Source organism: Elaeis guineensis, chromosome 7 (genome assembly GCF_000442705.2).
Source record: "Elaeis guineensis isolate ETL-2024a chromosome 7, EG11, whole genome shotgun sequence".
NCBI classification, from domain to species: Eukaryota; Viridiplantae; Streptophyta; class Magnoliopsida; order Arecales; family Arecaceae; genus Elaeis; species Elaeis guineensis.
The window spans coordinates 12,099,169-12,126,002 of record NC_025999.2 but is presented as its reverse complement, the minus strand read 5'-3'; the positions used below and the strand labels follow the sequence as shown (position 1 = coordinate 12,126,002).

The window sequence follows — 26,834 nt, the reverse complement described above, 5'->3', positions numbered from 1 at the left end:
TAAACAAATTCAAAGCATTCTTTTGCAGAACTTAAATAATTTATTTTGTAATTACGTAAATGCATGAGTGAAAACATCTTTTATAACATTTGGTTTATCGATAAATAAGCATCAAAATGTTAAGCATCAACCCTAAAAATGTAGAAGCTTGTCTAGCTGATCGACCATCTAATTTGCATCGACAGGAATGAGCAATCAATCGACCTAGCAAAGTGCCTCTCTTCACCTGATCGGCCCACCATGTTTGGCTTAGTCACAAGGGCATCCAAGCTCCGGACTCAAGCTTAGAGTCGCCACGTCTGATAAAACTGAACCAGCTAACTCTTGAGTAGAGCTTCATCAAATGACTCACTCATGAGCCTTGAGTTGTGGCTTTAATTCGTCATTTCTTCCCACCAAAGGAGCTTGAAGAAAGGAAAAAAGGGATTATTGACCGGACCACGAAGTATTTAGATTCATTTGCATGCTATTGAAATCTAATAACAAATATATCAACTAATCTTCATGAATATCCATATATCAATTTACATATCCTCAAGTATAGCATAAAAACCAGCTTTAGCATCTTGCACAATTAAAAGGGACTAAACAAATATCGAGATTACAGCATGTCAACATCTAATTCATGCAGGCATAATCAGGTCAACTTCCATTATGCTCCAAAATCGCACCCATTTTCTTCAGTGCTTCTTATTTCTCTGATGAATTTGATGGATCTGCGTTGGGCTTTAAAATACTAAGTTGACCACCATCTTTGCTGGCAACAGATGCAGCTTTGATCTCATTGCAGTGGTTTATGAACTTGCTCAGTTCCTAGAAGCAAAGTGGAGTTAAAACCTATCAGTATTATATAGAACAAATAGAAACAGCATGCAAAAGAACAAACTTTCAAGTCAACATAACAATTATTTTTTTCCCAAAAAACAAAACAATTTGGAGACTTCTTGCAATATTCCATATCTCCCTGCAGAAATATCGGTGTCATGTCTTTCTTTTGTGAATGTCGATGCTTAGCTGTGTATGAATAAACATTGGCAAAACCATAATAATTTCTGAACTTGGTACAAATGCAACCACCAACAAGAAATTAAAACCATAAATCACTCAAAATTTGAAGAACAACAGGATCAGACTTTAAAAAACTTGTCCTCTTTCCTAAAGCACGTTCAATATTTTTTGTAGAAAGTTGTGTTACCTGGACACTCACAACCAGCTCCAAACTTCCGTGTGGGATATGCATCCAAGTCAAATACATGGATGCTTGAATACTTATGAAGTTTTTTTGGTTGCCACATTTAAAGATTGGTAGAGAGCTCAACTCTCCCAACAATGAATTTGGTCCTCCATTTTAACATTAGGAGTATTTGTTATTTCTCAAGATTGGTCAAGGATGTTGTGCTGAAATAACTTTGCAAAATGCTATATTTCTTACACCGTTAAGTTAATTGAAAAGTTTGAATGAGAATTGTAGACACCCGAAGATATTAAAACATAATATATTGTTAATATATTTTTTAATATTTCGACAAACAAATATTACAAGATATATATAATCAAGTATAATTAAATTCTATCCTGCGTGTCTCCATATCCCAATTTTCTCTCTAATCAAGTCAGACACTTGAATTCACGTCCAAATCCGATTCTCAAATCCATGTCCATGCAAGAAATATAAAGGATAAATAAAACATAAAAATGTGTTATTTCTATGACATGTGCTTGCGAAAATAATTTTGGAGGAACAGCTTTCGTGCAAGCAAAAGCTCGATTCTTCAAAGAAGCTAGAAGACCAATTATTAAACAACTGCTACCTTAAGACTTAATTAAGGGCAACGACTAGTGATAACTCAGTTTAGGTAGATCCAGAACTGAGAACCATTTGGACTCGACCAGCTCTCTAGAACCATGTGATTGGGTCCGAATCTCCCTCACCCACCACAAGCATGCATAGGCACACATTAAAAATAAAAATAAAAATAAAAGGAGGGGGCAGCTATATCCAACAAACAATTATGTGCACTCTTCTCGAAGTGCTTTTGAGGAAGTAGCAAAATCTATGCCAATTTCCAAATAGGTAAATCATAAGATCTTAGGGATAATGACAAGGTATCTACTATTCTCATGCAAAAAGCCTTGAATTGCCTGTCCATGAGACCTTCAGCCAACATTTCTGAAGCTAATTCTGCACATGTTCCCTTCTTCTTGAAATACACCCCACGTAGGTAGGTTTTCTATTTTTACAAGAAATAAATCAAATAGAAGTGTATTAATCAATATGCCTAATAAAATATAAAGCTCAATTTTGATGAGTTCAAAACCATCCATCCATTTTTTTTTTTTTTGCACGCCGCGCTGGGGTGTAGGGGGTTGTTGTGAGGGTACAAAAACCATTCATCCTCCTTGTTGTTCATGCTTAACACATCGATAACTTTTCAAGCAGTGAACATAATTGCTAAATGAGCTGTAAGAAGGCAACCTCAATAGGGTTAGAGAGCTTCTAAGATGCCACAAATTCACATGACAAAGTGTAACATAATTATAGACCACCGTTTTGAGGTTACTCCAAGGCTAAACTAAAGAAGTTGTGTTGCAAGACATAGATAACATAGGTATAACATAATCCCAACCGCACACTCAAGTCAAAGTGGAAGTGAAACGTATTAACTTTATATAATTGGTTTTTCATCACGCACTCCATGATTCTGTAATTACATGAAAAATGATTATATGCATAAATTACATTTTTAAGAACTTCGAAACAAAAGTCCTCCAATGTCCAAGTAATAGTAATATGCCATATGACATATAATGTGTATTACGCAACCCACTCACGACGTATCATAAGGATAGCCAATTAGTTTGTTTAATCTATTGCTGCAAAACTTTATTGCTCCACAAACTTGTTGTGGCGGTGCTTTTATCAACAACTAAGCCTTTTCATATCTTAAAATCACAATGATTTTCTCCAAAAGATACTTTCCAGTATACTTTGTACAACAATTTTTCTACCTAACACCTAGTAGAAAACTCACCAGATAACATCACATGGTTTCATATAGATGAACACCAAATACATTCTTTATTTCATTCTTCTACTTCTGCATGTAGGCAATAGAGCATATATCATAAATAAAACATGCAAACATTAAAAACTACGAACAAAGTTCAACCATGATTACTGCACTACAATCTTAACATTACATGCTAGCAATTTTAACATCACCATAGGCCATTTACGATTACTGTACTTCAATCTTTAAAAGTAAAAGTAGATTTAAAAGATGAAACATTTGAAACGTTCATACATGTACTTGTTATTTATACACATGCAGGTTAGACAGCAAGCTATACTATCTTCTACGTCAAGTTCTTATTTGCAATTCCTCAAACACAAAGTGGATGGCAGATCTTGGCTCTTAATTGCAACATAGTTGATCCAGTGAAGATGCTAAGATTCTATTAACTAGAGTTGCAGTCATAATAACTAAGAGATGAGGGTTATTTTCCTTCTGAAAAGGGGAGAAAAAGTTTCACCAATTTGTAGAGAAACAAAACACGAAAAACAACGACGACGCTATATAGTCCCCTAGTTGCTAAGAGATTTGGAATGCAAAAGCCAAGGAAAAAGAAAGAGAGCTTCTTACTCTATCGGCCTCGATGTCTTTGGTGACCTTGGACGGCTTCACGAACCTTTTCCCTGCAAGCGAGAGAACAGTGAATAGAAATTTAAAGGAAGAAAGAAGGGAGGCAGGCTCAGATTCCGAGGAATCCAAAACCTGAATCAAATCAAATACCTTTACGAGTGTGAGAGGCTTTGCCGTGGCGATTGGGAGGGATGGTTTTCTTCTTCTGCCCCTTGAAGAGGTTCTCCTTCTGCGTCATCTCCGCTTGCTCTCCACCAACCGGCCGCTTGGATGTGAGCTTTTTCTAGGGCTAAAGCCTTTCTAGGGTTTTTCTAGGGCTGCATGGGAGCTTGGAATAAAACCTGAGGTGATTGAACCAAAAGTATCTTGGGTTGGGTCTGCTTGTGATCCAATTCCAACGTCATCTGATGTCAATGAGCATGTGTAGGGTAGAAGGGGCTAATGTCTAATAGGATATTTTTTTTGGATTAAAATAGGTTAGCGTTGTGGTTAAGAGATTGCAGCTTGGATTGGTTAGTCTTCCCTCCCATGTACGAGGTATTGTCTCTACTCCCATATGTATGAGATATTATCCACTTCGACTTCGACTTATGGCATGGGGCCTCACAGTTTTAAAATTTAAAATATGCTTTATGGGGGATAGAAGGTTATATTCCATATAAACCAGACTCCTCTTTAACTCACAGGAGATGTGACACTAATGATGCCCTCTTTTCTATACCACAATATAGTCCTTTAATAAAGAAGGAGTTAGTGTACAGACGAGAAAAGCCCCATAGTTGCAAGAGTGATCTCTTATTTGAGGCACTACTATTGCGGTCAATACCTCATGGCTTGGCATATAAGGTATTATCCACTCTGATCTATAGGTCTCATAATTTTATCCTTCAAAAGATGTCTCACGTAGGAAGGGTAGTCGCTTACTATATAGGCCAGAGTCCTTAACTTATAACCAATGTAGGACTAATAATGTCCTCCCTTTTATACCACAATATTTAATAAACAATCTTGGCTCATATAACATGCAAATTTGACTTAAATTTTAGCTAGGGATGCAAATTTTTGTAGATTGGAACATCTTTTCTCTTTTGATAACTTTACCGCATCAAGAAACAAGTTATGCCAATTGTCCAAAACATAACCCCTCAATTGTGCATATGTTTAAAATGATATTTTTAATTTAAGCTATTTTATTTTGCAAGGGGTAACACAATGGAGTAGCATATGCAAAGGAGGGATAGGAATAGCATATGCAGAGGAGGGAGATAGAAGAGAACTATTGTGGCTATTGCTAATCAAGAACATTGTAATCCTAAGTTCCTAACATTGTGTGTGCATGCTTGTACTCAATTTTTTATTTCCTATAATGCCTCTAAATAGTTTTTTTTTTAAAATATTATTCCCATTAATTCTTGTACCTCACATACTTTATAATTCAAGGTCTGCTATCACTTCAATCTGTTTAGCAACCTATAACCATTTGCTTAGGATAACACATTAATATTTTTTTATAATTTAAAATTTAATTGAATTATGTTGTATTTAGAAGATCTTATCAAATTGTGCATCGGATACTTGTGTCATATTCAAGCGGACCACTAAATAGCAGATTTCCTCTTTTGTTCTTAAAAAAAAAAAGAAAGAGGGCTAGTGGTCCTCCCCAATTTCATCTGACACAAGGAGATATCCAGAAATTTTCATGAACATTTATAGAGTTCACATGCAATCCAAAACTGTGAACCTTGTCCTGTAACACAAATAATATAGACTGACATTATGGCACCAAAGGGCACCAGATGAATTGCTGAATTACTGGAGATAGAGATGCATTCACTTTATTGGGAGAAGCCATAGAAGTTCAGCAGCAGTGCCAAACTGTAATCACCCATATCTGATGCATTAACGGTCAGGTGTATGAGAGAGTTTAGGATTAACACCTATATATTTGATATCAACCATCCATATTTATATAATAATAACTTGTTTAAGTGCAAGCAAAAAAAAAAAAAAAAGATAAAGGAAAGCAAAACTCGTCTTGCTACTATCTTTATATATATGAGGCCATTACAACTTGTGTAACTCTTGTTTTCTATAAATATACATTCATCCTTTTATATTAGCTCCTTTTCGCATAATTTCTGCGAAATGGGGTGGGAGCAGCAAATCACAATTTCAGGTCAAGTTATAAATAGAGTGATTCTTGCTTAGGAACTCCTGCTACAGTGGTCAGGCATCAAGTAAAACTGCTTCAGATCACCAAGCCTTGCTGGTGCACTGGAGGAACCAGAGCAGATAAATCTATGGATCATGAAGAGCATCAAATGACTGAATCTTCCTCAGATTCCAGTGAAGGCCTTCATGGATGCTTGAGAGGAAGTCGTTGGCCATCAAAAGGTACTTGCAGCCACAATACCAATTACTCTGGTTATGTCAGGGATCAGAATTTTGAATATATGGGAAATAGCTGCCATTGAAAAAACTGCATTCTGACAAGTCCGTATAAATGAGTAGCTTGAGAAAATACTGATGGATACCACCAACAAATAAATTTTTCTCTAATTTGTCAATCAATAGATTGGAGGTATTTGATATGACCGCCAGTTGAGTTATCCTTGGCACCGGTATATGTTGGGGTGAATGTCTGGCCAGGACACTATCTTTCAGGACCTTTTCAATACCACACGATGCAGCAAGAAGAAAGAAGAAATAAAACAAAAACAATCAAAATACATACATTAGTCACAAAAAGGCTCATCTCCACGGCATATGCAAATTTTAGTATGAAAAAAAAATTTACAAGAAGAAATCTCACCCTCAACCCTCGTACACCCAATTTCTCTCTCACCTGAAGCTCTCCTCACAAAAGCTCTCTCTCTTAGAAGACCCCCTGAACCCCTGAAGTGTCTGACGTCCGCTATCCAGGAGCCTCGTGCTCCTTCTCTCTCAACAATGTGCGTTTTTGTTTCTCTCCTCACAGGTTCCGTACGGCGTCCACGGTAAAAACTAGACCACCGTTTCCCTCTGTGCCTCACAGGCCTTTTTAAAAGCTAAAAATCAAATTAGATTAGGTTTAAGACTCCTTAATCAACCCATATAAGGATCTAGACCGTTGGATCGAGAACCAGATCAACCCACGCCCTTCGATTGCACTCCGATCCACGAAATAGTACTGTGGACCGCAAGAAACATGTGGAAAATGCCCATACGGTCCACAGGCCCATCCGTGGACCTCCCGGTCCACAGTGGATCAGGGTACAGGGCCCAGGCAAGGCACCTGGGCCTGGGCCGACCCGCGCTCGCGTGCGGGCCCGTGCATGGGCTGGGCCGCGCGTCTGCCTGGGCCGTGCGTCTGCCTGGGCCGTGCGTCTGCCTAGGCCGCACGTCCCGTGCGTTGGCCCCGTCTGGGCCGCGCTCCGCTGCCTGCGGCCGCGCCGCCGCCGCTCTGCCGGCTCACCGCTGGCTGTTGGCCGTCCTCCGCCACCTCAGCTTACGTACAATCTTCAAAAATCCGTATCTTCTCCGTCCGAGCTTCATTTTGGGTGATTTTGATCTCGTTGGACTTCATTTTTCATCTCGAACCTCGCTGTGGGCTCAATATGGGCTGAATCTCTAAGCATCAAATCCTAACAATCTCCAACTTGACTCGATATTCGGCCTCCTCCAAACTTCGAGAGCTTCTGGATCTCTTCGCCCCCATATCCTGGGGCAATCGCCTACTGATCATGGATGGGCAAACATGGGAGTCGAGTAAGACCACTCGATCCCATCTCCATCGTATGCTGTGCTCCTCCTGACTTGAGATCTGCTCGGGGCATTATCCTGCGGCAATAGGAATCTCACCTTGCAACATCACCTCTCGTCCTCCCGAGTCTCCTGTCTTGTGCCCGATCCACCTCCTGGAGCTCCACCTCGCACTAGGCTCCCCGCGCAGATAATAATGTCCTCTGCTCCCCTTCTTCCCCTCCAACACAATCTTATCGCCGCGTAGCACCCTCAAGCTTTCTTCACCAGCTACCGTCTTGTAGCCTCTCGAATCCAGTCTGCTAAGTGAGATAAGATTCCGTCTGAAATCGGATATGTATCGGACCTCTCCCAATCTCCTCACTGCATCGTCATGTGTCCTCCAGCTGACCGTCCTAATGTCTCTATCGCACAGCTCGATCCATCCGATAGATATACAGTGCCCTTACTGTTCTCCAGAGAGTCAAACTGCTCCTTTCTGCAACAAACATAATAGGGGCATGCAGAATTTAATATCCACTGCTGGGAAGAAATAGATACCTCGTCAAATATCTCCAGGACATCTCCATCTGAATTATTGTCGGTCATCGCTACAGCAGCCACCGTCCGATTTTTGAGTTGAGGGCAATCTCTGGCTAGATACCCCAACTCCTCACACCGGTAACACCTGATTTTGCTCAAGTCCCTTCTGGACTTGGATCGCCCTCGTCGCGATCTCCTGTCGCTCCGTCTACCGCCTTCTGCTCCTTCAGAAGCCACCAAAGCTGAGCTATCGTCACCTGAGCTCGAAGTCGGGTTCTCTCTCCTGAGAATCTCGTTCTGGAGTATCACCGTAGTGAGCTCGTCCATCTTGATGGTGCTTTTCCCTACTAGAAGCGCAGTCACCAATGACTCGTACAAAGGGAGAAGCGACTCCAGCAAAACCAGCGCCCTGATCTTCTCCTCAACATTCTCACCAACGCTGAGGAGGTCGGTGAGGATCTTCTGAAAGTGGCTGAGATGCTCCTGCACGCTCTGTCCCTCAGTTATCCACAGTTGGTAAAACTGCCTTCAGAGGAAAAGAGTGTTGGTAAGAGACTTCGCCATGTACAACTCCTCGAGCTTCGACTACAGCACCGTCGGGGAAGTCTCGCTCAGTACATGGATCACCACTTCATTCACCAGGTACATGCGGATGGTGCTCACCGCCTGCATCTGTAGTCGTTTCCAATCCCGCACCTCTATGGTGGTCGGCTTCTCATCGCACAAGAGAGCATCGATCAACCCCTGTTGGATGAGCACGTCCTTCATCCTTGCCAGCCACAAGGAGAAATTACTCTTACCATCAAACTTGTTGATCTCCATTTTGATTGTTCCTGTCTTCTCCATCTTCAATCTTGCTCACCACCACTGCAATTTGCGTCTTTGTACCGCCTCGCTCTGATACCACTTGTTGGGGTGAATGTCTGGCCAGGACATCACCTTCTAGGACCTTTTCGGTACCACGCGATGCAGCAAGAAAAAAAAAAATAAAATAAAAATAATCAAAATACGTGGACCGTAAAAAATGCATGAGAAATGCCCACGTGGTCCACAGACCCATCCGTGGACCTCCCAGTCCACGGTGGACCAGGGTACAGGGCCCAGGCAAGGCGCCTGGGCCTAGGCCGGCCCGCTCGTGCGGGCCTGTGCATGGGCTGGGCCGCGCGCCTGGGCTGGGCCGCATTGCGCCACCTGCGGCCGCACCGCCGCCACTCCGCCGGCCGTCCTTCGCCATCTCCACTTACGTGCAATCTTCAAAAACCTATATCTTCTCCGTCCAAGCTCCATTTTGGATGATCTTGGTCTCGTTGGATTTCGTTTTTCGTCGCGAACCTCGCTGTGGGCTCAATGTGGGCTGAATCTTAAGGAATCAAATCCTAACAGTATGGTTGCAAACTTTTCAACTTGTCAAGCACTTTAGGTCATTCAAGACACAAGGACATGCATAAGCGATGCCTTAAAACTTGAAAGGGCACCATCAAAGGGCTCATAGCCTCTAAATCAAATGCCTTTATCCATTTAAAGCTATAATGAAACATGACATTATGTGATAGAAATGGTGTCTCTTGCATGTCAGAATGAAGCACCAGAAATTTATTGTTATGTTTAGAGGGTAGAAGTACGAATGCTTCTTTTGAGGTGCCAAATCTTTTGTTCTTGGCAATAATTCATACGTGGTGTAATTGGCAAAGGAGATCCTAATTGATTAACAACAAAGGGACACAGCATAATTTAAGAGGACAAAGGCAGAAATCAAGACCCACATATGAACGAATTAAAGCTTCATCGCCTTAGATTGGACAAAATAAGATTTTTCTCAAAACAATAATGAACTCAGAATTTGCTATCAGGATAAAGTTCCCCTAGGAGTTCAATCATATTCTCATAAAATTGTTCTTAAACAAAAAGATGTGTTAATGAACGATACCACCTATCAAGGAACACCAGAATATAATTTTCGAACAAGCTCAAAAGCTGGAGAAATTGAATATGGATAAAAAGGTCAACCTTTGACCTGGAGCATAAATGGATATTCTGAAAAGTAGTCCCAAGTTACCTCATTACTGAAGCAACACATCCCGTAGTTTTGATTTTTTTTCTTTTAAGAGCTCATGTCAGAATAATTATGACATTGTTTCTGTGTTAAAAGAGAACTCCATCAAGAGCGAGTCTTACTGACAAGAATCATGTGATGACTTATTTCTTTTGTCTGCATAGTACAATAATGAACCCAGTCAAAATGAGGTTAGATGGTCCAGCCCATGAGCATATTTATTTGGAAGGATAAGTGTCAGAAGTACCAGTTTTAAGGGTAAAGATGAAGGTCGAGACATTCCTGTGGATGGACCATTGACACTCCAGCTGCCAAAGAGTATGAGGTGCTTCCAGATGTTGTCACTAAAATCAATCCATCCCCTTGTATGAGTGTGACAAAGGAGGTGTCACAATAGCATTCCAGATAAGTAAGGTAGGATGATATTCAAAACAGTCAATTGCAACTTCATTTAGGACTAGGATGCGCCTGAGAATTAGCTGCTTCTCACATAACATGGCAATGTAACTGGTGGCACAATGTGATGCTAATTGGTCCCTTTAAAACTGTATCCAAACAATCCCGATAATTCTCACTTTCTTGAATATGTCAAAGATCACTAGAAGAATCTGATTTACATAACATATATATATATATATATATCTTTAAGAAATAATGAAAACATTTTTTTAGAATGAAAGTAACATGCGCATGCATGGTAGTGTGGCGAGATTTCTGACAGGATAAGGTATAACTTTCATCTTCTGTCAACTGGATTCAAGATCTAATACATATAAATTCTGTAAGAATTACTGCAAAGAAAATACACCAAGATGAATTGTTTGTGTTCTGAGGATAAACACACTAAAATTTAAGTCTTCATATAATCATCATAATAAAAATGCAATCTAGTGAACCTGAACCAAAGCATCAGTTGCAACGGGAAGGGGGAATCTATGGATGGTGTGAAAGGAGCATGATCCTGTGAACATGTTGGATCTTTTATAAATCTAAACTGAGGATCCTAAAGTCTACTATGCGTTAGATAAGAATGCCACCAGGTAAGCATATGGCTAAAGAGCCCCGGAAAAAAAAAGATTTGACCTTTTGAGGCACTGCTGTATCCATTCACACAATACATCAATGGTCTAATATGATAGAATCAGCCATCTAATTTTTCAGCGTACACATTTCTCATAAATGTGCGTATATCTTAGAATCAAGTTTTTTGTTGATAGGTTTCTTACTTTTACCAAGGTTTTGCCATCACAAATTTCGTTCTCATATTTGCTAGAAGCTGACAACTATGTATGGTAAAACAAGGTTGGCAAATCAAAATCTGATAAGGTTTTTGCTAAGCATCCATATTTGCACTCAGTTAGGAAATCAGATCCTCCGATCCTCTTCTCTAACCATCTGTTGTACCTCCTGTAAGTAAAAGACCTCTCAACTCCTCGTTAGAATTTTAATACCGTGATCAAGTCAAGACAACAAACTAGGTTCTAGAAACAGAAAAGCTTCAGCTTGTATGCTTGATTCCATTTAAGAGATGAGATATCTCTTCCTCCAATTCGCATTACTTGGATGGCCATTGCTGAAGAATCAGGAATAAACTATAGTTCTAGTATGAATAAGTAAATTATTACTTCCCCATTTTAGGTTTTCGCTTTCATACAAAACCTACAAAAGACCCTAATAAGAATCGAAGAGTTTTGTTAAACTAATCTGACCTAGTCCCCTGGAATTAGTGTCAATTGTTCTCCAACAAAACCAAAATATTTTACAAAGCAACGCAAAGTTTTAGTAGGACAGAGCAAGGTGGAATTTAATCCAAAAATTTAAATAAATAGAATAAATATCCTAGTTCACGTTTTTCCTCTAGAGCATCCATGGGTGTTATTTATCTGGTGAGATATGAGCTAACTGAACTTTACAATGCATAATTTACTTTAACCTAGTAATTCAGGCAATATACAGCCTTAAAGTTGTGCCAAAACAGCCTTCCAAGGATCTTCCTCCCACTAACCTTGTCATAGAGTTCCCTGAATTCACTTTTAATAAAGTAGTGCTCGATCAAATTCCATACCGATATGTCATGAAATCCAAAGGTTAGAAATGATGATCAGTGAGAACACGTCAACCGTGCAGGAAGCTAAGCCAAGATAGCAAGAAGAGTTTCAGCAAAGTTACAATAAACTAGGTAACCCTGGAACCTGGATGTGACTAGGTATACCTGTCAAATTTAAGTGCTCTATGTATATGATAAATTGAAGAAAGCTTTCCAAACAGTACCTACATCCATTAGGAGTATGTGTTTGTATGAACATTAAGCACGCAACGTGCATGGACAAACATGTGCCCCAAAGGAGCTGGTTAGAAAATTAATAACCTCAGGAACTTTTTATGTTCCCATGGAGGTTGCCAACTGACAATTTATTTTAGATCATTATGGCGTAGAAAGCAGTGAGTGATGATGAATCTCTATATGCAAGAAGGTACCTCAAAGGAGGACAAGAAGAGCTTGTTTTGGATATCCATAAGAGATTTTAACAAACTATTGCGAAATCAAAATAGAACAACTAACAAGAAGAGCTTGTTTTGGATATACACAAGCACTTGGAAGAGCCCTAGAGTTATGAGATTGATAGAATTAACAGAAAATTAGAACCTAGCCACATGATAGTAAATAAAATTGATGTGTCCAGAAGTAGAAAAATAACTATCATTGCTCAAAATGGTACAAAAGAAAGAGTGAATGATGAAATTCAGGGCCAAAAACAACAGAAGTAAGAAAGAATGATAAGTGGATACAGAAAGGGGTCATAAATCCCAATGATGCTCGGGAAAGTGGCACAACAGGAGGAACTGGTCCTTTGAACAACGATAATGCCAGCACAAAGAAATAAAATCAGAACTCCAATCTTAAGATTCAATACCAAAGCAACTTCAAATAATCATAGCTAGTTAATTGAGACAACCGGTGCAGCCAGTAAAGACATTAGCACTTCTAGAACACAAAAGCGAATCTGAAAAAACAAAACTAGATTACATACAGTTTTTGGGGTGGGGGGTGGAGGGGGTTGGTTTACTACTGGGTTTTGGTTATTTAGATGAAACATATAGTTACTTCTTAGCACAATGCAGATGGTAGAGTTACAGCAACCTTAGCCAACTTCTGAACCTCAAGTCCAACAGACTGAAGACTCCCAACTTGGAAATGACAAAGCTTAGCTTTAAAACATGTAGCATTGGGTGTGTCATGATAGGAGTCCAAAGAAGGTAATCAGGTGCAACAATAAAAGCACTTGAAGAATGCAATCATCAAAGCTAGATATCTAAATATATTAAAATTAGTAGAGTGAGTCAACTGGTAAAGTAGGCAAAGTCTCTTGTGTAGATACAAGAGACCTAGGTTCAACCCTGCCCTCATTCCAGATTTCTGCTATGCTTCCACCTCCTTCCCAGTACATATATACATAGATATATTTGCCTCACAAGTTAGCACCATAAAGCTTTGTTAATAATGCCGTGCACCATTTGTAAATACCTATCAACAAGAAATGGAGGATTAATCAGGAGTATATTTTTAAGGTAGACATAGTTGCAATCTATAGCATAGAGTAAATACTAGACAAAAAGTGATGTCTTGAGCAATTAGAGGAGCACTATGATAAACAGAATTGATCTTTCACATGTAGGTTTTCAGGTTGCTTCAGAATATTATTGTCTAAAATTACGTTCACCCTAGCTGCAGGTCTGACACCACCTTGGAGCTTTAAATCCTATAACATTAATCAGGTGGCGCAAATGGTGTTGTCCATTGTTTTCCTTTCCCACTACCCTAGATCATCTATTGCTTTAGATCCACCACAAGAAGAAAGCAACCACCCACTTAAGCTAAGAGCAGCTTACAGGCTTTACATGTCCAACCTGAAAGGACAGGAAGTAGGAGTATCCTGTCATGTTGACCCATCCAGAGTTTGGAACAACCATCTAGAGTTTGTGCTTTACAGGATTTTCCTTCAAGGTATCAGGAAATGTGATCGCGACATTAACACAACAGAGTCACCTCTCAAGTCTCCACTCAGCTCTAGTTCTACTACCATCTTCATCTATCTCTCCATTATGTTGGATAACATTTCAATTGCTCATGCGCTCATGGAGACATACTGAAATTAGAAAACAATCACATCTAATCCATGCTAATACCAGGAAGTGAACAAGGGAATGGTGACTTGCTTATCTACTATATTCTAACCGGAACTCCTCTAAAAGGCAATTTCCCTCGAGAAAAGAAATTTCCGATCATCTGCAAGACCTGAAAAATTAAGATTCGTATTAAAAAGTGAAGATGGAGTTAATTGGGTTAGATAGCCATATAATATCTCAATGCAGGTGCTCTCGAGATTACTAGCTTCCTCTTCAAGAAGGATTTCAAACCTGTAATCTAACATTCAAAATTCACAGGTGGCAGACAGCAGTTCAAGGTTAACTTTGTAATATAAATATTTAGAATCAAGGTGCGGACAGAATATATTCAAGCCTAATTGGTGTCCTTCTGCATGGAGAATAATCTTGCTGGAAACCATATAAATGTTGATGGCATGTTCTTTTGCAAGATGAGCATGAAGAAAAAGGAATATCAAAAGGAAAAACAAAATAGATTCTAATCGAACCAAACAGATGGATGTAGGAACACAATCATATAATTTAAAAGAAATATAAAGTAAACCCTTACAAGAATTTGAGACTATTCATATTTCTATTCAAAAGATATTTAGACGAGCTACATAACACAAAAGAATGTAAATTTACCAGGACACATTTCTTGATACAAGGATGTAAAGATGTCAGACAAAACTACTCGGAGGTAGCAATGCCAACCTAGGACTTGCATGCATGCTTAACTAGATAGCAAAATGGCATGCCAAATGCACTTGTAAATTAATCATCCCTAAACTCTACAACAATCGGAAATGCCAGAGAGAAGAACTCTCAAGCTCTTTTTCCCAAGAAATACAATGATTCTGATTCAACAGTAATAATCAATTGGTTTTTGACCAACCAGACTCGGATCGAATTGGATCTCCTGCTCGACCACAAACTTTTCCTTCCAATTTCTCCAAGCCATCCAATCTCGAAAATGCTTCCAATGGGACTCCCCTCATGCTTTGGTTCCTGCGCAACCGCAGCATTGCATCTCTATCATAAAATTCGCGGGCAACATGCACCGTCCTTGCTCTGCCGATGATAGATCTTTGGCTACCACTCCCACCCACCAGCACTCCACTGATAGGTTCACCATTAGTCCGAGCCATGAGCTCCATCAGATTCCTGGTTCCCCTGGTGCTCGCATCCGAGAACACCCTTCTTGCATTCCTCGAAGGACGAGATTCTTTTACTATAGAAGGCAGCTTCTTGACACCAGCAGGCATCTCTTCTTCTTCGGCATCCTGCTCATCATCTTTAGCCCATCTCGACACCGAACTCAAATTCCGATCCAAATTCAGGCTATTCGGATTCAGCTTCAAGATCGTCCTCTCAGTATCGACCACCGAGCAAGGATGCCAACCGAAAGCCCGTTCCAGGCTCTCAAAGGCACCGTCTTGCTGAGGACCTTGAGCTGCTCCACCACCTCCTGCATCGGCGGCCGCTTCTCCTTGCACGACCTGACGCAGCTGGCTGCGACTGATGCGAGCTGCCGCCGCCCCGCCGGATCCTTCGGGGGGCAATTCTCGGGTCGTAGAGCGCCAAGATCTTGCCTTTTCTCAAAGGGGCACCGCCCATTCGACGACGGACGGCGGCGAGTGGGCGACGTCGATGGCCTTGCGGCCGCTCATGATCTCGAGGAGAGGATGCCGAAGCTGAAAACGTCGGTCTTGGTGCTGAGGTTCTCCGGGGTGACGTAGGAGGGGTCGAGGTAGCCGAGGGTCCCCGCCGGGGGGTGGCACGGGCGGCGGAGAAGAGGCGGCGGAGTCGTCACGGAGGCGAGGCCGAAGTCGCCGAGGCGGGCATTGAAGCGGCGGTCGATAAGGACGTTGGCGGACTTGACGTCACGATGGATGACGGGGGGATCGGCGGAGTGAAGGCGAGGAGGCCTTGGCGGTCTGGAGGGCAAGCTGGAGGCGCCGCGCCCACCCCGGCGGCCGGGGATTAGAGTGGAGGAGATCATACAGAGTCCCATTGGGCATGAACTCCACCACCAAGAGGCGCTCCCGGCGGCTCACGGCGGCCGCGGAGGGGGAGGGGGTGAAGCCGATGAGGTTAACGAGGCGGGGGCCGCGGAGTGAGGAGAGGATCTGGATCTCGTTCTCGACCTCGTCGCGGGAGGGGGTCAGCGGGCGGCGGGAGGGGCGTTTGACGGCGACTGGGCGGCCACCGGGGAGAACGGCCTTATAGACGGCGCCGTGGCTGCCGCGGCCGAGGAGGGCGGTGTCGGAGAAGTGGCCGGTGGCGGACTCCAGCTCGCGGTAGGTGAAATGGTGGATGCGCGGGCCGGGGATGGAGGACGGTCCATCGTCGGCGTCGTCGCCGCCGTCTTCTTTATGTTTGTCTTTGGACTTCCTTTGGGTCTTGTGGGTGGGCGTTGGGTTGAGGAGGAGATGGAACGGCAGGTGATTATGGAGGACTCCGCCCGGCACGAAAGGTAGCCCATAGAATCAAATTCAAGGAAAGAAAAAAAAAAATTTGGAGCTTAGAAAATAATTGAGGTGGAGATAGAAGAATATAAAGAGAGGAAATGAGAGAAAGAGAGAGAGAGGTTTGGAGCTAAAAAATAAGAGAGATGTTGAGGTGGAGGTAGAAGAATGCAGAGAGGAAATGGAGAGAGAGAGAGAGAGATTTGAAGCTTAGAAAATGAGAGGAGATGGGAGCTGAGGTGGAGATAGAAGAATATAGAGAGAGGAAATGGAGAGAGACAGAAAGAGGGAAGCGATCCCAAGGGGGGGATGGTTGATGGTGGAAGGCAAAGAAACAGAGATCCCGCGGGAGATGATCAATCAGTGAAACACCTTTCCATCACTTTTAACAACGGTTGGGTGGTGACAAGTAACTATTGATGGAGATGTTAATAGGAACTTATAGAATAAACTTAGAAGTATTGATTAGCTATTGAGTTGTTCTGTTATACAAAGTGGTTGACAATAATCTTTTGGACATAGAATAATTATATAAGACTAAGCAAGGCATCATAGCTTGCGTGTGGGCCTGTAGGACCCTGTTTTATTTTAGCTTTCTTCTTTGTTCTTGCAGGATAGAATTCCTTCAGTCTCCTTGTACATTTCACCATTGGTACTTGGTGGATGAGAAAGGGAGGTTAGGACACCCTTTTAGGATGGCAGAGGAGGGACAAATTAGTAGCTATCTCTGAGATCAAAAAATAATCAGTCATAAATTCCGAGGAGAAAGAGGAAGATAGCCCTTGTCTTACCTGCTTATCTCTTTGGAATATACTCTAGACCTGTGGAAGGTTAGGACAGAATTGACCAGTTGTCTTTTCTAATGAGATGTAGGTAGCGCAAGGCTTGGGAAAAGTCTCTCAGTAGAAGCTACCAATTGATGCCTGCAAAGGATTTATGATGGATAATTTGAACATATTGTGTGCTTTCATTGGTGTTTTGTGCCAAAAAGACTTCCTTCTAATGTCACGCGCCGGCACGCATATATATATATATATATATATATATATAAATTCAAAGAAATTAAAAATTTTTGATAAATCTAAATAAAATTTTGTAAAAAGAGATCTTAGAATTTTCTATTACTGTTGAGGAGCAATTTACATCGTCATTTATTTTATCCCGATGCCGCCATCAACTACTACTATGCTTATTTTATTACAAAGTGCTGGATCCAAATCTTTTTCTTATTGATGCATATCATGGATATAGATTAGGGTCCTATTCAATCGCCCACCAACCAGAAAATAAAGAAATCATTAATTTCATTTCATTAACTTGAGAGCTAGACTAGTCCAACATCAAATCCGGATCCGTCTATTACGTGTTATCGACGACAAAAAGCCATAATTAGGCATCACATTGTAAATCTAGGAAATTTTTATAATCTATTCGAGTTATTATAGTTAGATTTTTTTTTTTTTTGGTATATGAATAAAGTTGATTTGAGTTGGTTTGCATGTCCATCAATTCCTTGTATGGATTTGACATAATCTTGGATCCTAAAGACCATAAAATCAAATTCAGTAAGGGTTCGGCAACAGCTGAATTTTCCTTTTGGTCATTGAAGGAGGAGAGAAATGTAAGGACAAATTGCAAACATATTTTCTATGCGAAGGCGCTTTCTGTCCTTTTTTCTAACAATTATCAACATAATTACAATATTTTATACGTTGGGATGTCAGTTGATCTTGACTATACTGTGACCTTGGCACACCAAGCAAGGAGAGTGAAATGTGGTGCAGAGAAATCTTGGCGCCTCAAAAGGATTAAGAAAAAAAAAAAAAAGCATTCCATGTTGGCTGTGGTTGGATTGATCCACGGGCTCAACTAGGTTTCCAATTATATCTTTCATCCAAAAAAAAAAATGATTGATCTTCCTTCATTATGTTAATAATTGGCTTCAGTATTGCACAACTTTTAAAGCACTTCAATCTTTTTTTTTTTTTTTTTTTTTCCATCTACAATACGGATCATATCATATTTTAAAATATGTGCAATATTCTTCACGTAGAAAATACCATCCAAACCTGCTCAGAATTTGGTCTTAACTAAAAATTTCATCTTGGAGCCTCCCTCCATCCAGCTGCGTCCCTTTATCTTCTTGTCTTTCCAAGATATGCACCAAAATAAAGTTGATAGGTGGCCACCTCATCTCCTTGGAAAGTTACAGGGACTCCTGTACCATGCTGGTAAGTCCCCGCTCCCCAAATTAAAAAGAAGAAAGAAAGAAGAGATGCAAAATAAAGAAACAAAAGGAGACAGGAGTATGGCCACCATTCTCAAGGGACCTGCTGAGTTTGTCAACTAACTGTAGTCCCCTGAAGGCACTTTCTTATCATCTTTTATTATTCTTATACCTTCTCCATTCCATCTTCTCTACATGCATTTATCTATGGTCTAATGCATGTTAAGTATGGATTTTTGATGATCTATCAAATCCTAGTTTCACTCCATTGCACATACTCTATCTAGACCCAACACAATCAATTGTATATTTCGGAAAAGAAAAAAAAAAAAATCATGATCTGTTGGATCATCATAAACAGTTATAGATCAAAACTAACTATTTCCCTGATATGATGTGAAGGTCATTATAGATATCTTGTGTATTGCAATTGGTTTTCAAATTGAAGTTTTGCACAAGCTTGCATCTAGCTTCTTATGACAGAAAGGGATGCATATGTTTGTTTCCTCCTTCAGTCAACTGAACACTCATAACATTAGCCCATTGCATTGAATCCATGTGCAATCTTCTTTCCTTCAACCCTTACCTCTTTTCTATCATCTCATAATTTTAAATCATTTAATTAAAGAACTAAATTATTCATAAAATTAGTCATTACAAATATTAAACAAATGCTTGTAACCATAAGAACAAATTCTTGAGGCTTATCCTAGTGGTCACCACGTGCTACTTAGCCAGTAAAGCTTTAGATTCAATCTTAGATGACACATTCAAAGTATTTGAATTTGAATTTGGGTCACTGCTTTGGTAGTAACTAGCTAGCAACAAGACAAACGAAAATAGTATTACAATATTCGTTACAAGATAAGGGAAGGTTACGAGTTCAAATATAGGATATTAATTGATTTGGAGCAGATGTCAACTACATAAAAGAAAGATCGATCTTTTCTAAATATCTTAAAGAATCAACACATGAAGTACATACTGATCAAGGAGAACTTAGAGTTGGCTATAAAATCCTAGATGTTCATGTCTATATAGAAAACACCAGTATTAAAGACCTCTTTCTTATTGGACATGTTTGTATGTATATATGTGTTGAGGCTACGTGTCCAGAGTACGGATCTTCTTTCCTCATCAAAGTTACATGAGATATTGTCTGCTTCACGATGGCGCGTGCCCCGAGGGTGCACTGAGAACGTCGTCTCTCACAGTTTTGCCCCCAAAAGGCACCTCACGTGGGCAAGAGAGAGTTCGTACTTTTAAGTAGTAGACACTCTCGACTGTGGTCGATATGGAACTTTCGAGACTCGGCTTCCGATGCCCGACCCACAACATAGCCCTCCAGTCGAGAGGATCTATGCGTGGGGTGCGGGGACAGGTTTTTCTATCTGGTACGTCAATATTGAGGCTACGTGCCCAGAATACGGACCTTTCCTCCTCACCAAAGTCACGTGAGGTATTGTCTGTTTCGGGACGGCGCGCGTCTCGAGAGTGTGCTGAGAATGCTGTTCCTCACGGTTTTGCCCCAAAAAGTGTCTTATGTGGACAAGAGGGAGTTTGCACTCTTAAGCAATAGACGTTCTCGACTGTGGTCGATATAAAATTTTCGAAATTCGATCTCTCGATATCCGACCCACAATAATATATATACAAGTGTGGACCGTCTCTTTTGCAAATACTAGTTAATTCAAATTATTTAGGCCAGGCTAGCTAGTAAAAATCTAAGAATATGTTGGCATGCCCAGTTGCCCAGGTGTCACGTTCAAGTCACGTAGTTTGTACAGGCTCGAACCAGAAAAGGTGTGCAAGGAAAAGAAAAGTAGTACAATAGGAAGTGGTCAAGACCACACTATTTCCACAGGAAAAGCCAAATTCCTTTTAAGAGGTTATTTCAGCATTACTTTCTTCTTAAAGAGTTTCCAAATTCTATTTCTCTGGATCTCTCGAGTACAGTGTTTGCTTCTGCAATTAGAGCCGTCCGTGTATAGCTGGAAGGCTCATGATACATCGAGGCCTGCATGACACAAGATAAAACATCCCTAAATAAACGGGACCCAATCTACTGCAGGTCGTCCGGCAATGCATCGAAGATCATGATTGCCAACTAGACCGTTGAAGTTTACTTAGATATTAGATAGTGTTGACAGTCATTTTGATGCTCCCGAAATAGAAATATCAAGTTTTTAAAATATTTTATTTTTATTTTTATTTTTATTTAATTAAAATTTATAAGATCCATCGAAATTATATATTATTATTTTTTAAATAAAAAAGATAAAATTTTTTTTATTATTTTTTTAAAATAAACTATTCCATGATGAAATATAGAATAGCTTAAAGGGAATAAGATGTAATTAATATATTTTTGATCGAAATTATAAAATTCATGGGTCCTATTGTCATTTCATAGTGTATTTGGAGAATAAGATGGAATAAGCTTTTATTCCACCTTATTTCCATCAATCAAATGCTATCAAGAAAATCCAAATATTATTTTGGCTCCTCCGCTGCACATCATTGTGCTACTTTGAACCACATGGACAACTAAACAATGTCTTTGATGTAGTCTGAATTATATTAGCTAGTCGAAAGATGATATGTATCCGTGGCACAACAAAAGATTAGCTAAATTTGGATTCAAGAGTTAATCTAGATAAGAAAAGCTTTGATAGCTTCTCACCCAACTACGAACTTTAAAGCTCAATTTCAGAAGAATATAGACTCATCATTTATAAAATAAAGCTTAAGATATCAGACATATATTATGAAAAATATATTCTCTCTATGATCTCCTCCTTCTTCTCCTCCTTTTGTTGCTCCCTCTAGCCCTATCTGACTTGAGCATTTGTAAGGCTTCCAGCTAAATTAGTTTCGATGACTTCAAATTTTTTCTTTCCTATGTGTGGGCAGTAGATGCGGTTTATATTTTTTTTCTTTTCATCCATCAAATCAGATTTTAGTGGCAATACTAATTATTTAGGTCCCAATGAAATATCCCATGAGATATCGAAAAGGGATATCATCCTATGTATCAGGATAGGATCATTCCGCTAACATTTTAGAATCCCAATCCAAACATCTCAGGACATCCTTTATTTTCAATATCGGAATAGAATCAGACAGCGATACATTCCGTTCCATAAAAAAATCAAAATAGTCCATTCCACAAAATTTAAAATCTTTGGCAATACATTTAATTATATTGAAAAAATAATAATTGCAAATGTACATACCACGTGTTAATTCATCATCTAGATTTAGGAAACAAAACTAATACTATGCTTATCGCTGTAATATTCTGAACAAAATATAAGTGTAAAAAGATATACATGCCATGCCATGCATTGTTGTTGCTATACTAATCTCAACTCACTTTGATTTTACCGATCTCAGCTTAACCTCGAAGAAGTTCAACATCTGCTGCTGAATTTCGAGCATAGCCGTAAATTTTTCACAAAGTGAACTCAGATCGGTATGAAAAAACTATGTTATAACTTTTTTATCTAAACAAATGTGGTAACACGAACCGAATATTAGAAGATGTCCCTTAGTATCTTAAGACAAAGCTAATTGAACCACATTTTATCAAGAAAAATGCTAAGGATGGTTAAATCAACCCTCCAATTTTTGGATATGGAAATCAATGATTGGTTCAGCGGTACCAGAGGAACGAAAGACATTACCAAGCTCATCATTAAGTACACCTATTGTCGAGTATCATATCAGCCCGGTCGACTGATTTAGCAATATGTTTGATTGCTAGCAGGAGTCCTATCATCTCTGTGCATCCTTGCCTTCCTATGTTGAAAGCTCCTTCCTTCTTAAAAAAGATGCACCAATCTCAGCCATTCCTTTAATTCTAATCAGAAAATTATACAGCAAAAAATAGTGCATCTTAAAAATAGCTGATCTTCTACCAAAAAAAAAAAAAAAAAGGAAAAAAAATAGCCGGTCTACGTGAGCTAGTGGAGCACAATTGATGGGGTAGCTAAATTCTAACTCGACTAAAGCTGACGAGCCCCACCTTTTTTTCTCGTCAAAGTAGCGCCACCTTTTTTTACTTCTCTCCTTTTGGGGCTGGGCGCCGTGGCAACCAAACGGTCACGACCTTTCTTTTGGTTCGTGCTTAGTGGCGTGCATGCGGAAACGGCAAAGAGATGCGAAATTAAATACTCTGAAAAAAAGTTACATAGTTGATGGTTATGGTCAAAGGTTCTGGTCAAGAAAGTCTGACCGTTGGAGCCCGTGGCTCGTTTCGAGTAATTCAAATGCTTAATTTTTTCTAGTAAGTGAAATAAAATAATATTAGGATCCGAGATAATCCGGTAATCCTCAAAAATTATATATTTGAAAAATAGTTATAGAAAAAAATTAATTTTTATTATTTTTGATTGATGAAAATGTTGCTTCAAAAGATAATATTGAAAAATAATTATTACTTTGAGAGGTAATCCTATATAGAAAAATGATTAAATTTATAAATATATTTATTAATATAAAATAAATTTTTAATATCATGTTGGTATTGTCAACTCCAATCAATTTTTATATAATAACTATAATCACATAATTTTTTATATAATATCCTGTATTTTAGTCGTTTTGCAAAAGCTCTTTATTGAATGGATTTAGAAAGATATCAAAATAAATTTAATGATTATAAATATATTTGATTTTTTAAATTTTATCCTTCTTAGTAATTTCAATATCATTAATATCTTATTCTGTACCTCTTTTATGATCATCTACTTAGGATATTTTTGTTAAGTATGAATTATCGTGACTTGAAATTTATCAAATATCAATATCTCATAATATTTGTTTGATCTTTTCTCTCTCAAAAATAAATATGAGATCTATCAATTTTTTTATCATCACTTTCTTCCATTTTTCACATCAAATATGATAATATGATATGAAATTTATTCTTTTGTATCAGATTAATCCTGATCAAATGGATCCTCAGAGATTTTTGTTTATTAAAAATTCCATAGATGATGAGTAACATAAGAGGAGCTAATCCTTTCTCAAAAACCTCTAATCTTTTAAAGTTTTGATGAAAATAATTTTTAATTTTAAATAATTTGATGTTATCGTTAAAGATGTTAGCAATCGTGCTTTCAATAAAAACTCATCTTCCACCGTCTCCCGATCTTTTTAAATGGAATCTTTCTACTTTGGCATGGAACTTTTAGACTCATGCACCAGCAAAGCCATACACCCAGCCAATCACAACCATCGATTTCTATAAGATGCATGCTTGATGAATGTGGTCCAAACGAACCAGCGGTCCTTATTTGCTAGGGGAGGACCACATCATGCCCATGTAGGCATAAATTTCTCCGTTAGAGAGGGGTAGGCTTTTTCATTTTAAAATTAAAAATGCCGACTCCTATTAGCTTTCTAGTATGTTTCTCTAATTTATCAGTGGTTCTCACTGGATTAGAACATGTTTAATATTAAACTATTCTGTAATCGGTTGGCTGCGGCCGCGTGGATGATTGGTAATATGAAGTAACTTCAGGTAGCATAAATGGAATAATGGAAACCAAGGCCCACCACCAGGATTGAAGTGACGGAGAAAACTGCTTTTTTTTTGCCCCCTTTTCCCCGGGGGATGGTCATAGGCTTTTGAGAGCCAGCCAAAGTTTCATTGAATAAATATAACTTACTAGTTTTATTCCGTTTCATTAGCTGCTCCTTCTCTCATATCCAAAATTTTAAACTCAATATTTAATATTGGTGTCTGAATATGTAATATGGATCAAGATAGATAGTTTCAAATAGTCCTGAAAAAAAAAAAAGCTCAGTTGCAATTGATGGTAAAAACAAACTCTTTTTCTCGGCTGGCTTGACAAGAGGCTTACTCGACCCGATATAGCCAGAGAACCAACCAATTATTGACTCCAATACTTTGGATCGGCAAAAATAAATAGAAATTTGGCTCAATTCAATTACAAACTTCTTGTTAATAACAAACGAGTAGAGTTTGAATATAGATTATGATGATTTAGCTCAAGACAGTCTCCTTTTCATATAACAAGTCGAGGCTCTATAGGTAGCCACTCATCTCAAATTATCTGCACCTCTGGTGGATTGAAGGATGGTTGAATTTAGAAAGATCAAAAATTTATAAGATCTTAGTTATCATATCGGAACTAAGATATAAATTTTCATTCAATAAATTTGAGATTAACCATCATTTCAAAAACTAATTTTGAGATATGCTAGAAAGTGCTATCTTACTAAGCTACAAAAATATTTTGATAGTTGTATTAGAAACTTAGATACTCAAATATTGTTTTCACCAAGTGTCTCTTCTACGAAATAATAATAATAATAATAATTTAAAATATAAATATTTTTTTAAAAAATAATATATCATCACTTTATTTGTCTATGGCATGATAAAAATTTTCAGCTTGAGAGTAAATAGTTTTTTCAATGAACATAATTAATTGTCCACTCACATGAAAAATAAGTTGGACTAAGTTGGACACGAACAACCCAACTCTTACTTGCCATCGTAGAAAACTCTCTTTCTCATAGAATTCGGTCGATATCTTCTGAGATTTTGGTCATAATAACGAATAATCAAATGTTTCTAATCATGCATCAATATTATATTTCTTCATAAAAATATAATTAAAATAAAACTTATATGTTTTGTTAATTACAATGTAACATCATGATACCAAGTGTTTCTATAATTTTAATCCCAAAATGTGCATGTTAAAAGCAGATGAAAATCAAATATCCATAGTTTCTTTTTTGCAGCAACTGCTCTATGATAAGAATTGTAGATATGCTATATGCACTGATTGATAGCACAAATGTTCATTTAAAATCAATTGGTAAAAGCAAATAAGAAACTTGTGATGGTGGCCTCACTGCTTAAAGAAAAAAATACTAATAATAACTTTACCCTAAAGAAAATCAAGGAGAGTCAAAATTGATGTAATGGGAAATGAAAGAAGAGGCAATTTGATCAATAAGATTATGTTTTGAAGATTAATACATAAATAGAAGAAAACTTAATTAAAGAATCTTTCACTTTAAAGAAATTCTCTTGAAAAAAATATTAATATCTCAAAGACCACCATTTTAATATCTTATGTGCATACTTATAGGACATGATATCTTAACTTTAATTCGGATATTAAATCCAATATAGAGTCATATTTGTAATAGGACTCGATGATAAGAAAATATACTAGACTAATTCTATTACACATATGAAAATTTGGCTAAATAAAAAATTTATAAAAAAAATATTTGCTTACTACAGTCTTTGCCCAAAAATTTGCTGGCTTCTTCGATATCACATATCATCTAGTTGGTTATAATATCTATTGGTTGCATCAAAAATAAATTAGAAAAAGCCACTAAAGCATAAGAGTGTTAACTTAATTTGGATAATTTCTCAATATAAGCTGGATTCTAATAACTTTGGTGGAGACTGGCCTGCATCATCTTTGGATCAATTGCAAAGAAGAGCTCATACCTGCAAGTTTGGACACCCCATCCTGCCAACCCCACCCTACCAAATATTCTCCTCAAGAAATGCGACCAGATTAGATAAAGTTCTCGAGTCAGCTTTTTGTTTGAAATGTCCATTCCGTTGTGGTCTCAGTGCGTTCTGACTCAGCAACTTCTTACATTTACTTCCATCCTCATCTCAAAACCAGCCGTTCACTTTCTGCTGCTCCTTTTCAAATGTTTGGCCCTCTCTCATCAGGCGTGGAACCTTGGGACGGCCTCACCTTTTCCCTCATCTACACTACCTTTTCTTTGTTGTCACTTGCCTCAAACGTCTTGATTCCCGGAGATGGCCAGGTTGGGCCACCCTACCATCAGAACAATCCTCATGAGAAAATGGGCCTCAATGGGAGAAAAAAACGGTACGGTTTTGGAGCTGCCATTTGTCCTGCAGATGGGGAGAATACATGGGAGGTCATTAGATTAAAATATTGGAGACAGAAGTGGAGTCCACCTTTGGGCTGGTTGATTGGCTCTATAATGCTTGT

General features: G+C 38.8%; 2 protein-coding genes and 1 pseudogene across 2 annotated transcripts; all 3 read right to left on the bottom strand.

The window, feature by feature from the left end:
- Positions 1–491: 491 nt before the first annotated feature.
- Positions 492–3,952, bottom strand: LOC105049135 (uncharacterized). Its single transcript, XM_010928698.4, has 3 exons — positions 3,795–3,952; positions 3,645–3,697; positions 492–813 (listed from the first exon to the last, which is right to left on the bottom strand). Exons 1-3 carry the CDS (start codon positions 3,880–3,882, stop codon positions 691–693), a joined length of 264 nt encoding a protein of 87 aa, XP_010927000.1. The 5' UTR covers positions 3,883–3,952; the 3' UTR covers positions 492–690.
- Positions 3,953–5,942: 1,990 nt separating this feature from the next.
- On the bottom strand, positions 5,943–12,838 carry LOC140859266 (probable NAD kinase 1; annotated as a pseudogene).
- Positions 12,839–14,866: 2,028 nt separating this feature from the next.
- Positions 14,867–16,698, bottom strand: LOC140859432 (serine/threonine-protein kinase-like protein At3g51990). The gene is given in 7 exon segments (XM_073261198.1): positions 14,867–15,505; positions 15,508–15,669; positions 15,672–15,713; positions 15,716–15,793; positions 15,796–16,031; positions 16,033–16,537; positions 16,540–16,698. Coding segments are annotated over 7 exon segments (1,599 nt in total). The 5' UTR covers positions 16,595–16,698; the 3' UTR covers positions 14,867–14,984.
- Positions 16,699–26,834: the final 10,136 nt, after the last annotated feature.